The 16,858-nt window shown below is 44.6% G+C and overlaps 2 protein-coding genes across 2 annotated transcripts; one reads left to right on the forward strand and one right to left on the reverse strand.

Moving 5' to 3' along the window:
- Nucleotides 1-1,566: 1,566 nt before the first annotated feature.
- On the reverse strand, nucleotides 1,567-2,505 carry cdca5 (cell division cycle associated 5). The gene has a single exon (XM_072371223.1). The coding sequence runs from the start codon at nucleotides 2,371-2,373 to the stop codon at nucleotides 1,567-1,569; it is 807 nt and encodes a 268-aa protein (XP_072227324.1). The 5' UTR covers nucleotides 2,374-2,505.
- Nucleotides 2,506-2,517: 12 nt separating this feature from the next.
- On the forward strand, nucleotides 2,518-11,209 carry psmb2 (proteasome 20S subunit beta 2). The gene is made up of 6 exons (XM_072371229.1): nucleotides 2,518-2,732; nucleotides 3,851-3,973; nucleotides 4,065-4,135; nucleotides 10,408-10,570; nucleotides 10,664-10,713; nucleotides 11,026-11,209. Exons 1-6 carry the CDS (start codon nucleotides 2,642-2,644, stop codon nucleotides 11,125-11,127), a joined length of 600 nt encoding a protein of 199 aa, XP_072227330.1. The 5' UTR covers nucleotides 2,518-2,641; the 3' UTR covers nucleotides 11,128-11,209.
- Nucleotides 11,210-16,858: the final 5,649 nt, after the last annotated feature.

Consider the following 16,858-nt stretch of genomic DNA (forward strand, 5'->3'; position numbering starts at 1 on the left):
ATCAGGGCCAAACCAGACCCACATCAGGGTCAAACCAGACCCACATCAGGGTCAAACCAGGCCCACATCAGGGTCAAACCAAGGCCACATCAGGGCCAAACCAGGCCCACATCAGGGCCAAACCAGACCCACATCAGGGTCAAACCAGACCCACATCAGGGTCAAACCAAGGCCACATCAGGGCCAAACCAGACCCACATCAGGGCCAAACCAGACCCACATCAGGGCCAAACCAAGGCCACATCAGTTTAACATGTAAGAGATAAGAGTCCTTCGATGAATATAAGGCACAAATAAGATTAAAATACAATGATTTTTACATTAATTTCTTTTATTTCATATCAGGCAACATGAACTTAACACATTTCATGTTTTATTGAATCAATTTCAGCTTATTTTTACACTCTGTGTTGTTTATTTTCATTTGTAATCTTCCATTTATTTGCAAAACTGTGTCGAACAGTTCGATTTTAATAATTATCACTGATCTGAGGCGCCAGTCATTTTCTGTCCAAGTGTTGGACTGCTGACCTGTGCAGGTGTAAACTGCTTCTCACCTGAGGGAGAAAACATGGAAAACAGATGAAGAAGTGAAATATCTGAAGAAATAACTGCTGTTCTGGTATCAGAATATGTTAGAAGCTCCATTCTCATCGTGTTTCCTGCAGGAATAAAGTCAGCAGGGACCCTCACTCGGCTTTGATCAGGTAATTTCACATTATTTTCTTACTCATCAGACCCGTGAGACTTCATGTTCTAATCTACAAATATGCTATTTAAATGAGTAAATCTCACACTGACAAGAAGTCTAAGAGGCTGTAATCAGCAGCCGGTGATAGCAGCTCATCTTGTTAGTGTCGATTACACGACAAACTGCTCAGAGACTCAGAGGAAAAGGTTTTCCTGTCCTCTGCTCTCATTAAATCAACAGTTTGCCCACTCACTGACTCACCACCAGAGACCACTGCTGTAGTTAACATGCTTGGCTGACAGCTCGTCAGGCTCTGCACGAGTTATTTTACTCCCTGTCACACAAACTCTGAGCTGCAGTTTATCAGTCTGCATCAACACCGAAAACGTGCCAAAATGTGCTGTTCTGGGTGGATAAAGGAAAGAGCAGCAGCAGGTTTTCGGATTTATTTCAGTCCGTTTTTATTTCAGCAGAAACAAAAATCCACCCTGATATGTGCTGCCGTTTGAGCATTTTAAATAAGGACATAAACACATTATTAAAGGGGAAAATAGCTCATTATGCCAACAATAACAGGTCCAAACAGGTGGAACATCCTGGAGGAAAACTGCTCCAACTTTGTGCTGATTTAACCGCCGCTTCTTCCGGTTCTGATGAAGTTCTGATCAGCTGTCGCTTCAACATGGGACTGAACTCAGTGAAAAATGCAGTTTTGTCTTTAAAAATCAGACCTTTATGTGATTTCTGGAAGAAAATCTTATGACAAAGATTAAACTTTTCTTTGTGTAACTACAACTGTTTAAAACCACAATAACAAACAGGAAAAATAAACTTTTTATATCATAAAGAACAAAAAACAGTCCCAAAGCTGTCCGTCACTCCACCACCAGCTCGAACTCGTCCGCCTCCTCGAACTCTGCGTTCATTTTGGCCGCCAGCGCCTCCAGCTCCGTGGTGCCGATCTGCGGCACCTTCCGCCGCCGCCGCCGCCGCTCCTTCACCACGGCCACCCCGGGGATGTTCGGGTCCGGTTCGGGCAAGGCTGAGCCACAGTCATCAGCCTCAAGCAACGACGTAAAAGAGTTCAGACCAGAGAAGGACCCGGAGACCTCCAGAGCGGTTCTGGGGTGCTCGACCCTCCGACCGACCTCAGGGGTCTTCAACTTCTCGAAGCCGAATAAAGTGTCGCGGGAGTCGGGGCTGTTGATAGATTTGTCGCTGAGCCTGCTGTAGGACCGGCGAACTTTCTGCGACCAAACCGCGTCCTCTGGATCTGCTGCCGGCTGCTGGGGACAAGGGGAGGCCGGCGGGGAAGAGGGCAGGATCGGTGAGGGCAATGCGGGCTGCCTCTTCTTCTTCTTCTTCTTCTTGGCAGAGGACGAAGAGGAGGAGGCCTTGCGGTCCGGGACCGGATCAGGCGTCGATACCTTGGTTTTTTTCTGTTGGATGTCTCCGGACCGCCTCGGTGTGTTCTCCTTGTTGTGCTCCGATGGTGCAGCTGTCTTTCTGGGCGCTATCTTCCTCACAGTGATGGAGCGCTTTACTGCCACAGACGGCAGCGCCATTTTGTTGTTGCTTTTCAGCGGAGCCTGGGGAGAACTGAGCCGCGGAGACCGTCTCCGCTGCGGGTCGTGAAGCTGGCAAGACTTCGTCATCGTGCTGTTACGCGTCCTTTCGTTCATACTGAACTATGTGCGGTAAAACCACAGATTTACCTTGAAAGTGATCCACCAGAACCTCCACACTGTCACACAACAACAGCACGGCTTTCAAAATTACCCGCCCAAGTCGGGTAGTGATGACGAAAGAGTGTTTTTTTTCGTGTGACGTAAACAGTCTGCGCCAGCTAGCTCAAACTTTTGCTGTGTAATCTGCACTAGTGACGGTCAGACACGAGTGCACTCTCAACATATTTAACTATAATATCAAATTGGACCATTTTTGCACACAATGGAGTATTTGATTGGGATACAAGGAGCGGATTTTGTCCTCGTTGCTGCCGATAATGTGGCTGCCAGCAGCATAATTCAGATGAAACACGGTACGTTAGCTCGTTAGCTTAGTATAAGCTACTCTACCGGTAGCTTCAGCTGCTAGTTTCAGAGTTCATGTTTAAAATAAAACCAATTTGCTCTTCTTAAAAGTGGAAACTCAATCTTTTCCTTTACCATATAACACAACAACTATCTTACTTTCATGTTGTATCTATATAATGGGTATTATCTTGAGCTAGGCATGCTAATAGCAGCTAACGCGATTTAAATCGGTTATTTAACTGTATTTTTCTCCGAAATATTTTTTTCTTTGTTTTTTCTTCTGTTGTCCATCACTTTAATCTTCTGTAATATGATTAAGCCTTATGTTCATTTACTTTTGAAATACATTACGTTAGCATTAGCAGGTGAGACAGACAGTGAAAGTGAAAGTCATGACTGGTTTAGTCTTTTTCTGCTTGCATGGAATATCTTCTCTGGTTATGTTTTAAATGTCTTTATTATTTTCAGTTTTCTCCTCCTTCCCTGCAGAACAAAGACTTCTAAATATATTCATAACTACTTTGTTAACGATGTAAATACTGTCCATCATCTCATGCCAGTGGTGAATTTGCAGTTTGGAGAGTTTTTTCTTTCTTTTATGCAGAAAACAGTTTTAAAACACTTATTGAACTAAGTATGAAGCACAAATCATTTTCAGGTTATTAGCGCTGTAACTACAGGTTGTAGTACACATGGTATACTGTCCATTTCCATTCAAATATAACTCCAAACAGAACCAAAGCTGTTTTTAAAATCCTAAATCTTAGTTTTTACCCATGTGAAAACAAGTCGTGGTGATTTTAAGGTCTTATCCTTAAATGAGGACGGAAGTGTTGAATATGTGTTTGGATGTTGCATTTTCATGCTTTTGGTTAGAGTTACAGTGAAACTTTAATATTTCCACTGAAATGCTCTCATTAGCTGCTGATGAAACCATTTTTTCCACCTGATGAACATCATATTGTTGATATTGATCAGTTTGTACAGCAGATCCAGAGTGTTTCTGTTTGTTTTCTGATCTATTTTTACTGATTCTGTGCATGAGGGGTGCCACAATCTGAGCTTTGATTTAAGGAAAAGTTCTGAACACATTGTTGATGAACTCTTCTGCTTTGGTTCTCAGACTATGACAAGATGTTCAAGCTGAGTGAGAAGATCTTGCTGCTTTGTGTCGGAGAGGCCGGAGACACGGTGCAGTTTGCAGAGTACATCCAGAAGAACGTTCAGCTCTACAAAATGAGGAACGGTACGATGGTGTGGCGCTGCTGGTGCTCAGAGGTTAGCAGATGGTACTGAAGCATGAACCAATAACTTAACGTCTGATGTCATGTTTTTAGGTTATGAACTCAGTCCGGCAGCAGCAGCAAACTTCACACGGAAGAACCTTGCAGACTACCTCCGAAGCAGGGTAACGACTCTTAAATATAATCTTTTCTGTGACACTGTCACATGAATAAAACTGATTATAGCTACAGATTTAATACACAACAGGCTGGTCTAAACGCCACCAATCAGTTCAAAGTTACTGGAAGTTATTGATGAAGAATTTTACTTCCTGGATTGAGTCATAGAGACAAATGGATGAACGTTAGCTGTGTTTTACTGTTATTTTAAAGAATTCCTGGTTTCAAACTGTAACTTTAAGCCAGACATTGTAATTAATTGAGGAGAAGTTGATCAGACTTTCTCCATGAATTCATGTTGTAAAGATTCTCTGATCGGCTCCTTGCTTCTGCTCCCAGAGCCTCTAACTTTGTGGTTTAATCCTCCGTACCAGTGGTCACCTCACAGATAAGCGTGTTCATCCGGGAATAATGAGCGAACATCCTTATAAATATTGTAATTTCTAGTCTGAATTAATTACATCCCACCACCAGGACTTGCAATCTCATTTTGCTTCAGGGAGAAAATGATAAAATCACCAACTAATTTCAGAGAGTTTAAGTAGAAGAACCGCGTGTGGAGTGTTACTAAACCAATTTAATTTACTGTGGTTCAGTTGCTGCTTTAGAGTCTTTTTCACTAAAAGAGAAATAAAACCATTCTAATGGAGGCCTTCTGCTGTGATGCAGCAGATAAAACTCTGAGGTTCAGGTGGAAACAACCTCTATGTTTGTGTCGTTTTCAGCCAAACCAGATTTTAAATGTTTAGAAGTAGATGGTACCATGTAAACCATCCATTTATGGGCTGATACGCCCTGGATATGTCACAAGTACCATGTTAACATTTCAGTTATTTCTAATGATAATAATATGCATCACAGCACAAGTTGTTGTCCATTCAGTTTAGTTTAAAGCTCATTCAAAACAGCTTCTGTTGACCAAAGAGCTGAACATTAAAAATGGCAACTGGGGCCAAAACTATCTGATAAAATCATTCAAATAATATGACATTTCATATGGAATTAACATCCAAAGAAACCGGTTTAATTTTAGGGCCAACGACAGCAAACATCCGTCTGCTCTGTGTGGATCTTAGAAAAGATCAAAGAAATCAGTCAGTGGACCTCAAAGAGTCGGGAGTAAGAGGCTGAAATCAGTCCTGAGACGTCCGGGGAGCCGGTGGAGGGATGAAAGTTTGGTTCGGTTTGTTTTATAAAGCTCCAAATCACAACAAATGTCATCTCAGGATGCTTCCAATTAATTAAATTTAAATTTAGTCCAATTCATACAGAACCAATTAAATAAAGTAGCGTCGCTAAGGAAACCAACAGACTGCACAGAAACTTCTCTCTGAGGAAAGAGGGGACAACAAGCAGCGTAACACCAGGCCAGAGACACCTGCTGAGAGAGAGAAACACAAGTTAATGACAGCAATGATGTCAGAGGGAGGAGAGGTGCATCATGGGAGCTCCCCCAGCAGGCTGGGCCTATAGCAGCAGAACTATGGGATGTTTCCGGCTCACCTGAGCCATCCCTAACTATAAGCTTTATCAGAAAGGAAAGTTTCAGCCTGATCTTAAAGGTAGAGAGGGTGTCTGCTTCCTGAAGCCAAACTGGCAGCTGGTTCCACAGAGAGGGGCCTGATAACTGAAGGCTCTGCCTCCCATTCTGCTTTTAGGGGCCTGATAACTGAAGGCTCTGCCTCCCATTCTGCTTTTAGGGGCCTGATAACTGAAGGCTCTGCCTCCCATTCTGCTTTTAGGGGCCTGATAACTGAAGGCTCTGCCTCCCATTCTGCTTTTAGGGGCCTGATAACTGAAGGCTCTGCCTCCCATTCTGCTTTTAGGGGCCTGATAACTGAAGGCTCTGCCTCCCGTTCTGCTTTTAGGGGCCTGATAACTGAAGGCTCTGCCTCCCGTTCTGCTTTTAGGGGCCTGATAACTGAAGGCTCTGCCTCCCGTTCTGCTTTTAGGGGCCTGATAACTGAAGGCTCTGCCTCCCATTCTGCTTTTAGGGGCCTGATAACTGAAGGCTCTGCCTCCCATTCTGCTTTTAGGGGCCTGATAACTGAAGGCTCTGCCTCCCATTCTGCTTTTAGGGGCCTGATAACTGAAGGCTCTGCCTCCCATTCTGCTTTTAGGGGCCTGATAACTGAAGGCTCTGCCTCCCATTCTGCTTTTAGGGGCCTGATAACTGAAGGCTCTGGCTCCCATTCTGCTTTTAGAAACTCTGGGAACCACAAGGAAACCTGCAGCCTGAGAGCAAAGTGCTCTGTTGGGGAAATATCCAACTGTGAGATCTTTAAGATGTGATGGAGCTCGGTCATTAAGAGCTTTATATGTGAGGAGAAGAATCTTAAATTCTATTCTGAATTTAACAAGGAGCCAATGAAGAGAAGCTAAAACTGGAGAAACATGATCTCTGCTGTTAGTTCTCATCAGAACTCTGGCTGCAGGGTTTTGGATCAGCTGGAGGCTTTTCAGAGAATCTGTGGGACAGAACAATAATAAGGAATTACAGTAGTTCAGTCCTGAAGGAACAGATGCATGGAGCAGCTTCTCTGCTCTGAGACAGGAAGTTCCTGATTTTAACATGAAGATCATCACATTTAAACGAGTTTGTTTTTTAAGTAAAGACCTGATAAGTATATATTTAGTAAATAATCTGAATTAGCTGTAACTTGTCGTGGTTCTTAACTGCATTAAGTCGTCTGTATCTGTTGCACTAATTTGTTAAGAGTCGTGCAGCCGCTGCCTGTCACAACAGCAGAGGGTGAAAATAATTACAAAAAACAATTAGTGTGGCAGAGGAGGGAATGTGGGACACATCGAGTGGGGGATAGAGGAGGAGGAGGAGGTCCCAGGGGAGGCCACACAGACGGAGTGAGTAGGAGTGCACACAGGAGGACCTCCAGGATCGCTTCGCTCACTCAAGGTTGAGCTGCGGAGGATATCATTGATATTCATGCTTTGCCATAAGCTGCATCGTTATTTTCTTGCCTCACGGTGATGAATTTGTTTTACGATGCTGCGTTCTCAGGAGTGTTGGGAAAGTGAAGCAGAAGCAGTTTCTCCTGCATCCCACACCTTCCTGCAGCTACGCTCACATGCACCAACCTCCAGAGTGCACGGACATTTGCAAATGATTGTGTTGTATAAACAGATTTTTCTGCTGTTTCCCCTCAGAACACGAAGACTAGCTGTTGTCTCGTCTGAATGTTGTTCGCAGCTCAATCGTTTTGGTCGTGTTTATCATCTCTAATCTTTTATTTGGGTTTATTTTATAGGGTTTGGTTATCTTATGATTGATTTATTTCTGAATTATTCCACTTGTCTGTAAATAAATAGCTTTATAGCCCAGTTGTTCATCTCTTAGAGGCCAGCAGTGTGTGTTGTAATCACAGCCGCTTTGTTCCCTGACCACACGTTAGTGCACGTGAGTTTTGGCCCGATCCATCTGTTCTCTGAGCTTGTAGGACTTTAATAAAGCAGACGTTTCTCCTTTTTTCAAATGAAATAATGTTGGGAGGCAGAAATGTTCTTAAAGACCGTTTTTAATCATTAAAATGAATGTTTGTGAACCCCAGATTCTGGGAGGATTACCTTCGGTTGATCTGGAGTTTATTTCAAACCACCTGATCCGACAGGTGATGATTTCCTGCTTCTGTGGATTAAAATGCGTGTTTTTACCCTCGATCCACGGGCTGAACGGCGGCCTGTTGTTATTCCTGCAGCAGGTGAGCGTCAGCCGCACCCCAGCGGCTGCACTCCTCTGGGAGGCGCAGTTAGATGAAGTCAGCTGAGCATGTCGCAGGAAGCCTCACATACCAGCCGCCGTCCACAAAAACAACTCCAGCCTCTGGAGTGCTGCGATCGAGCTTCAGAGACGAAGAGCAAAACCAGCGGGAACCACCTGAGACCTCCAACCTGAACTGAACAAACAACAGACCTGTTCAGGTCCGGCTGAATCCACAGGTAGACCTGAGCGGGGAGACAGCCCCTGAGTAAGTGCACGTGTGGCTTGTGCACGTGTGGCCTGTGCACAGTTTTCTGCAGCAACAGTTGGGCTCGGAGCTGCAGTTCGGGACAGATTCTGCAGCTTGGGCACAAATAATTAGAGGCGCCATATTGCAGGCGTCTCCTGCACAGATGAACAATTAATCCAGCAGATTGAGGAGAAACGTCAATAAAGGGAACGCCGCCGCGGGCGGCGTGCAGAAACAGGGGGGGGGCTGGAACGTGGGGGAGGAGCTTAATGAAGAGGCGGCGGTTCTGTAGCAGCCTGGACTTAGCTGCTGAATATTTGGTTCTTCACACTTTTACAATGAATTTCTGATCTGTGGACGCGAAGCTTCCTGCAGAACCGAACCGAACCGTGTTGGCGGCGGCCTAACGCTGCAAACCGGAGAAAACGGCGAGCCGGGCTTTGCCCGGTGGCGTCTGATCCGAGTCCCACAAAAAAGGATAAAAATGGAGAAGAAAATGAAACTGATTTCATTTTAACATTAAAAAACTATTTTAATGAATTTTAACATTTGATTTTAAATTATTTCCATGTAAATATATTAAATAGTTTAAATATTCCACGTCATAAATGACTTTATCTTTGAGTATAAATTGTTTGGCCTTTATTTTAGACGCCTTCTCCGGTTGCTGATGGTTTGAAACCCACCTGCTGCTGCTGTGATGTCACAGTTCTGGACCTGATTCCCGGTCACACCCTGTGAACCTGTCTGCAAACAGGATCCAGCAGGAAAAGCATTTTATTTGCTTCTGAACTGTTTTTCCCTGAAAAATAACTTATTTTCATTTGTTAAAGGCGTCTGAATCCGCTGCTTCGCTCAGAATCAAACTTCTGAGGGTTAAATTTAACGTTTATTTTAGTGAGTTTGAGTTTCTCGTTAATATATTCGCACATTTATTTGTGCCGTCTGAACACGCTGGGGATCGAACCACCGGCCTTCCAGATGACAGAACTGTCCCGAGTGAACCGGCTTCCTCCGGTTCTCGCCGCGTTTCTGAAAGAAGGAACATGAAATGAAATCTGATATTTCAGCCCCTCCTCAGACTGGCTGCAGCTCAGGTGATGAGAGCAGGGCTCGTGCTAAGCTAACCTGCTGCTAACTCCTGCAGTTCGACACCTCGGTACAGGTGAGGCTTTTGTTCCTCTGCCTGGCTGTGAGTTGGGCTCACTGCGGGGGGGCGGGGGGGTTAAACATATGTGTTTGAGCGTGATCCTGGGTGTGAGTACAGGTGGCAGGTTAACAAGGTGCTGGCTCCCTTCTGAGGCGACTCCAAGGTTATTTTGATGCCAAGTCCGTATTATTGTTAGTGTAACCGGTGAGACAGCTGCCGGGGGTGGGGGTGACGCCCCGGGGGGGTTCAGGGCTCGCAGAGGAGTTACTCGCATTAAGATATTCATCCTGACAGCAGCAGCGTGAGGAAGTAGCTGAACACACACCCCGAGCAGAGCGGCTCCACGGGGAGCGCCGCAAACTAACAGAAGCAAGCAGGTTGGCTGAGACGTGGCGGCCAGGTGCGCTCATCACAGCGACCCACAATGCAATGCTTTATTTTCCATTTTAATCACAGCTGCCACTGAATTTAGGCCACGGCTTGTTTTCAAATCCCAAAAAACCGTGTCGCTTTGAAGGAGCAACAATGAGGGTAGAAAGTTGGAGGAAGAGGCTGCGAGCGGCGAAGATGTAATTTAAGGGGGGGGGGGGGGTTAAGAGAAGCGACTTCAGAAGTTTTAATGAGCCCTGGCGTTTCTCCAGGGCTCGGGGTGACGGCGGCGCAGGGAGGGAGGAAGAGGAGGGTGCAATGTGGAGAGCGACTCCCAGCAGATGTCACGCTGCCAGTGACACCCTGACCCCCCCACCCTCTGAACGGGGGGGCTGCGTTAATGTTGCCGCCGCCGCGTGCGTCACTTTGTGTCCGTGTCAAGTTGGCAGATCTGAGTTATTTCTGTGGAGCGAGTTCAGAGGCAGAAGCTTCTTTTCCAGCTGTGTTCAGGTTCTGCAGCTTAACTCCGGCTGGTAAAGTTCAACTGCTGGTTCTGATCCATCAGTCCAGAAAGTGAGATTCTCTTTCATCTCAAGCTCCAAACATCATGATGCGTTTCAGTTTGGACTCTTTTCTGTTTCTCCACGTCTCAGAGTCGGTTTAAACGGTTTCAGAGTGAAACTAATCTCCAGTTTACCGTTAGAAACGATGTCCTCCATCAGCAGAGTTCCTGTGGCTCTGAAATACTTTGAGCTTCAGGTTGAATTCCACCGTCGATGCTTCCTGTCTGCAGACGCCGTACCACGTCAACCTGCTGCTGGCGGGGTACGATGACGCCGACGGTCCCGGCCTCTTCTACATGGACTACCTGTCGTCTCTGGCCAAGGCGCCGTTCGCTGCCCACGGCTACGGCGCCTTCCTCACGCTGTCCATCCTGGACAGATACTACAAACCAGGTGAGAGCTGCAGGGCGGTTCTGAGCCCGGCCTCAGCTGCATGGCGACCCGTTTCTTTACAGAACCGCTTTAAGAGAATGATTTGTGTTGCAGATCTGACTCGAGACGAGGCCGTGGAGCTGCTGAAGAAGTGCATCGAGGAGGTGATTCTTCCTTTTTAAGCAGCTCACATTCTAGCTTTGCTGAAATGTTCCTTTTCAGCAGGAACTGACCTTTAATTCCTCCAGTTTCACGTCTGCAGCTTCAGTTTGAATGTTTCCAACAAACATTTTGAATTTTTGAATTTGAATCTATTCCCAGAGGGCTGAGGAGAAATCACTGCTTTATTTTTATTGATGAACTGATTTGTGTCAGAGAAGCTTAAATCAGGGAAATCAGGAGAAATGAAGCAGGGTTTCTGTGAGTTTAAACAGCTGTTTGACACTTTGTTTTCCCTCTTCCTGTTCTTCCTGCAGCTCAACAGACGCTTCATTCTGAACCTGCACTCCTTCAACGTCCGCGTGATCGACAAGAACGGCATCCAGGACATGGAGAAGATCACCATCGGCACCAAGTGACCGCTCACTTAGCTCCAACCTTCAGCTGTTTTTGTACCTCTGACCTTCTGCTCTCTTTGTTCCAATAAAAAGTGACACCAGATTCCAGCTTCCTCCTCCTCAGTCTCCTCAGAGACAGACAGCCGCCTGCCGGCTGTGTGCTCAGTCACAGTGCATGTGGGTGACGTGCGCTCGCTTCTGCCGTGCACGTGTGCATTATACACGTGCACGTTTTATTCTTATGGAGGACTGAAACTGCCACAATCTAAAATATACACAGAAATGTGTAAATGGTCAAATAAATGATGGGGAAATTAAGAATAAAAGTTAATTTATGCAAAGATAAACAGACTTTATTAATATTCTATTATAAATGTGAACTGAACTCTTCTTTCTGCTTTAATTTCAAACTGCCTTCATTAAAAGTTTGGGTTAATTTAGCTTTTTTATTTACTTTCAGGTTTAAATTTGATGTATTTATTTAACTGGAATATATTAATTTCTTAAATTTGTTCCTTTGAACTTATTTCTGTATTATCCTCCAAATTAGTATTTTTTAATTTAATTTTAGTGGCTTTTATCATCCTATAAACTCATTTATTTAAACATTTATATTTTTATGGCAGTCTCAGGCCTCCAAACGTTTAACTCATTTAGGACCAAATGTTCCCTTGATTCTGCTTTACGTCATAAATTTTATCATCACAGAAGGAAAATAATTAAATGAGATTTAATTTCTCAGGTTTTTCAGGAAACTCGTGTTTCTTTTGGCTGTTTTCAAACTAAAGTTAAAGATAAAAAGCAGCTTTTTAAAGGTTTTCTGGGATTTTCAGTCAAGAAACAAAGAAAAATGTAGTTTTGGGATAAACTGCTGTGGGATGTTCACATTTAATATCTTCTACAAGCTAAGATATGTTTTCTACTCAGGATAAATGGAATAAAATAATCACTGTTGGCTCAGAGAGCCACCAAATACAGGAATAAAATGATAAATAACAGAAAAGTGGCTCATTTAAATGATGATGAGATGCGTTCTTGTCCTGAACTGCGACTAAAAGCTGCGTTCACACGACATACAGAACAATTAACACGTCTCAGAGTATCACTGAGCCGGGATCGCTGCACCTGCTGGCTCCAAACATGGCTGAAAACACCGAGAAAATGCAGATCAATAAGTGGAAACAAAAGGAACGCAGCAGGTGGTTACAGAAGAAGTCTCGTATCTGACCTCAGATGCTCATAATTCCTGTTCAGAAGACGTGAAAAGTCAGAATTCAGAATTTTGTTCCTGGCTTCAAACGATAAACCAGGCTGACGATTCTGATCTAAATGTACACTATGTTAAACCGGTTAAACCGGTACCAAGAACCTTCTGATGGACAAATTCTACATTTAAAAGCTGAACATGGTAACTGTTGTTCAGAGATGACAAATAATAAAGATATGAAGGAGGTTGGTCCAAAGCCTCCATCAGGACAGGTGTGAACACCCGCCTGCTGAGACTCCTGGATGCTAACGCAGCTAACACAGCTAGCACAACCTCAGAGAGGTCAAAGGTCATCCCAGCATCTACGGCTTTGGTCACGTGATCCGTCCATCAGAGCTGACAGATGTGAGTAAAGAAGGAAGTCGGACAGGAAGCATCAGATGGATCTGAATCACATAGGTGGAAAATAAATGTGATGTTCAACAAAGACTGTCCCTGAATCACATGTAGGAGGAAAATAAATGTGATGTCCAACAAAGACTGTCCCTGAATCACATCGAAGGTGGGAAATAAATGTGATGTCCAACAAAGACTGTCCCTGAATCACATGTAGGTGGAAAATAAATGTTATGTTCAACAAAGACTGTCCCTGAATCACATCGGAGGTGGAAAATAAATGTGATGTCCAACAAAGACTGTCCCTGAATCACATCACAGGTGGAAAATAAATGTGATGTTCAACAAAGACTGTCCCTGAATCACATGTAGGAGGAAAATAAATGTGACGTTCAACAAAGACTGTCCCTGAATCACATGTAGGTGGAAAATAAATGTGTTGTTCAACAAAGACTGTCCCTGAATCACATCGGAGGTGGAAAATAAATGTGATGTTCAACAAAGACTGTCCCTGAATCACATGTAGGAGGAAAATAAATGTGACGTTCAACAAAGACTGTCCCTGAATCACATGTAGGAGGAAAATAAATGTGACGTTCAACAAAGACTGTCCCTGAATCACATGTAGGAGGAAAATAAATGTGACGTTCAACAAAGACTGTCCCTGAATCACATGTAGGAGGAAAATAAATGTGACGTTCAACAAAGACTGTCCCTGAATCACATGTAGGAGGAAAATAAATGTGATGTTCAACAAAGACTGTCCCTGAATCACATCATCGGTTCTGTGTCCGAACAAACCTGCAGAATATTTGAATGAATCATAGGAGTAAAACTGATCAGGCTGTTATTGATCCGCAGCTCCGGCCTCTTCAGGCTCCGTGTTTATCATGTCGCCTTTGTTCTGACGACCCAGTTCAGGGTGGGCGTGATGTGTGGTTCTGATCCAACAGAACCCTGAGCCAGGAACCAGCGAAGCCAGCCGACAAACAGCTGAAGCGGTGTGTGTTGCGAGTGCACGTGTACAGACGGACTGTGCGCGTGTCGTCTCTGCGCTGCAGACAGGTGATTAATAAACATTAACAATCCCTCCTCTGAAACACTCCGGAATCTGACGGGAAGAGCGGCATATGTTTGCCTGCAGGCGCAGGGAGGCGGAGAGCGGCCCGCTGAGTGTCGGAGACGGGGTGAGAGCGTGGGGGGGGGGTACAGGGAGGAGGATGGAGGGGGGGTGAAGAGGCGAGATACAGCAGGTAGAAAGGAGGGATGTTTGACATGAGCAGGAAGCCGAGTGTGTTTATTCCCTGGAAAGCTGTGTTGAGTCTTTTCCTGGTTAAACAAAGTGGGGGGGGGGGGGGGGGGGGGGTGTCACATGACTCCCAGGTACAGCAGCAGTGTGACGCCCCTCCCACAAGAGCCCACGAGATGCTTCTTTAAATCCATTTTAAGACACAAAGACATAAAAATGTGATAAAAGATGGCAGACCTCCCACTGACATGTAAAGATGACAGAATAAAGGCGCCAGGCAGCAGAAAGCAGAACATTAAAGTCCAAATCATTACAGTGAGAACAAAGATGATGAAAATAAGGATGAGAATGGAAATCAGAGGGTAACAGCAGCTATTTGTGTTGAGCTGATGTGTGTGTTAAAGGGGATGTGAGAGTGTGACGCCGGGCCTGTTTTCATTCAGTGTAACCGCCACAGAGGCAGAAAGCTTTCATCAAGTGGAGTCAAGTGATTTGGTTCAACACCTGAAAGAGTTGGAGCATCTATCAGAAGAGACACGAATACATGACTGAAAGCATCTGGGACAACACCTCAGTTACTGTCAGGCAGGATGCTGCATCACAAACAGCGCCGTGTCACAGCCAAAGAAAGGAGAGCAAATTTACAGCAACCAGCAGGTTTACGCAAAAAAACGCAGCGATGAAAACCTTCCTGAGGCTTCCAGACGGCCTGCAGGGCTTAGAGGTGACATATTCTGCCTTTTTTAACAATCTAACATCATTTAACACCATTTCTGAGGTCTTACTGAGATGTTTGAGACAGACTTTGGTTAAAATACCTGTTGGTTTTAACTCCTCTTTGTTAAATGTCTGTTTTCAGGGTGGAGTCGAGCAGCTCAAAGGAAGCAGCATGAAGAAAGTTTCTGATCAGAAACTGTGGAATTAAATCAGATTGAACTGGAGTCAAAGAGCTCCCAGAGGTTCAACCATCGAGGCTTCAACAGGACGTTGGTGAAGGGTCAGTTTCTGGCTGAGGACACGCTGTCATGCTGCTGTGGAGAGTTCAGGTGTGTTTACCTGCATTACCTCATCAACATCTGGACAGCTGCTGTGATTTAATGCAGAAACACAGACAGAATGAAGCTGTTCCTCCAGTCAGAAACACTCCAGCTCTGTAGATACAGATAGTTACTGATCCCAGAGGGAAACAGGTTAGCAGCTAGCTGTACGTTAGCAGTTAGCTGTGAGTTAGCAGTTAGCTGTAAGTTAGCAGTTAGCTGTGAGTTAGCAGTTAGCTGTGAGTTAGCTGTAAGTTAGCAGTTAGCCGTGAGTTAGCAGTTAGCTGTAAGTCAGCAGTTAGCTGTAAGTTAGCAGTTAGCTGTAAGTTAGCAGTTAGCTGTGAGTTAGCAGTTAGCTGTGAGTTAGCTGTAAGTTAGCAGTTAGCCGTGAGTTAGCAGTTAGCTGTAAGTCAGCAGTTAGCTGTAAGTCAGCAGTTAGCTATAAGCTCGCAGTTCGCTGTAAACTCGCAGTTAGCTGTAACTTAGCAGTTAGCTGTAACTTAGCAGTTAGCTGTAACTTAGTAGTTAGCTGTAAGTTAGCAGTGATCTGTAACTTAGCAGTTCGCTGTAAGTTCGCAGTTAGCTGTAAATGAACATTTAGCTGTAAGTTAGCAGTTAGCCGTGAGTTAGCAGCAGATGCTAGCAAACAATGCTTTCTCATCAACAGTAATGGACCAAGCCAGAGATGTGCACAGCGTAACTCGTAGTAATGCATGTGAACCGTTAATTACTGCGTTTAAACATTTTGGATATATTAACCTCATTAAACAGTTGTACCTGGAGACCTCCATCTTTATCAGAAACATGCCGATAATGTAACGTTAACACAGCGAGAGTGAGGAGAGGACCGGTGTTGTGTTGGAAACACACCTTAAACACAGCTGCAGGTTGTCTGAGTTACAGAACGGAACCGTTCAGCTAGAAAGCTTCAGCTAACAAAGTAATGTGGGAACAATAATGTTCATCTTTCAGAAAGGAACAGCAGTAACTCCTTAGAAGTTGCTGTACGTCATCTTCATTAGCTAAGCTGTTAGCGTTAGCTGCTGCTAAAGGAAGAAATAAATCAGTAAATAAACCATGAGGAGTTATTTCATTAGCTAAGCTGTTAGCGTTAGCTGCTGCTAAAGGAAGGAATAAATCAGTAAATAAACCATGAGGAGTTATTTCATTAGCTAAGCTGTTAGCGTTAGCTGCTGCTAAAGGAAGGAATAAATCAGTAAATAAACCATGAGGAGTTATTTCTCAGATGCTTCCATTTCCCTGCTCTGAAGTTCAGGCTCTGAGAGTTGGAACTGATCCTCTTTGTGGCTCAGTTCCTTCAGTCCAGCGTTGAACTGGACCAAGTTGTTAAAACAGTGGGATGAAAAGTGTCTGCTGCACATTCACAGTCTTTAGCTAACTCTGCTGGAACATTAGCCTCAGATATAGTTTATCCACTGGGCTCTTATATCCTCTGAGGCTGCTGCTGGATGGAAGATGCATGCTCCTCAGTGCAGCTGACAGCAGAACATTTCCACCAGAAGCTGGCTTCATCCGTCCAGCACGGTGGATGTGAGTGGGCGGGGCTTAACAGAGGAGGCGGAGCCAACTTAAGGAGTGACGTGCTTTAGGAATTAAAATCAGAACGACTCGTTAAATGAGGAACTTTCACACAAAGGGAACTAAATCAATCCCAGGGTTGTGTTTTTGGGGAGTTTTACACCTGCTGGTGACCTCAGACGCCCTGATATCTGCTCCCAGGAACAGGAAGAAGGGATTTTACTGAATATGTCACCTTGAAGCTGAGAGATTTTTAACTTGCACTGACATGTTCTGATGTACTCTTATCACCCAAAGTAAAAACACCCCTATCTGACTTTCTAT

The sequence above is a fragment of the Leuresthes tenuis genome, unplaced genomic scaffold (assembly GCF_036924035.1).
Source record: "Leuresthes tenuis unplaced genomic scaffold, fLeuTen1.0.hap1 SCAF_18, whole genome shotgun sequence".
In the NCBI taxonomy this organism is placed as follows: Eukaryota; Metazoa; Chordata; class Actinopteri; order Atheriniformes; family Atherinopsidae; genus Leuresthes; species Leuresthes tenuis.

What these genes read in the sequence shown, in the direction of transcription:
- cdca5 (XM_072371223.1), bottom strand. Translation starts at nt 2,373, where the DNA reads ATGAACGAAAGGACGCGTAACAGCACGATGACGAAGTCTTGCCAGCTT.
- psmb2 (XM_072371229.1), top strand. Translation starts at nt 2,642, where the DNA reads ATGGAGTATTTGATTGGGATACAAGGAGCGGATTTTGTCCTCGTTGCT. An exon ending in CAGACTACCTCCGAAGCAGG is followed by an intron (nt 4,136 to 10,407) that starts GTAACGACTCTT and finishes TCCTGTCTGCAG; the next exon opens with ACGCCGTACCACGTCAACCT. An exon ending in TGAAGAAGTGCATCGAGGAG is followed by an intron (nt 10,714 to 11,025) that starts GTGATTCTTCCT and finishes TTCTTCCTGCAG; the next exon opens with CTCAACAGACGCTTCATTCT.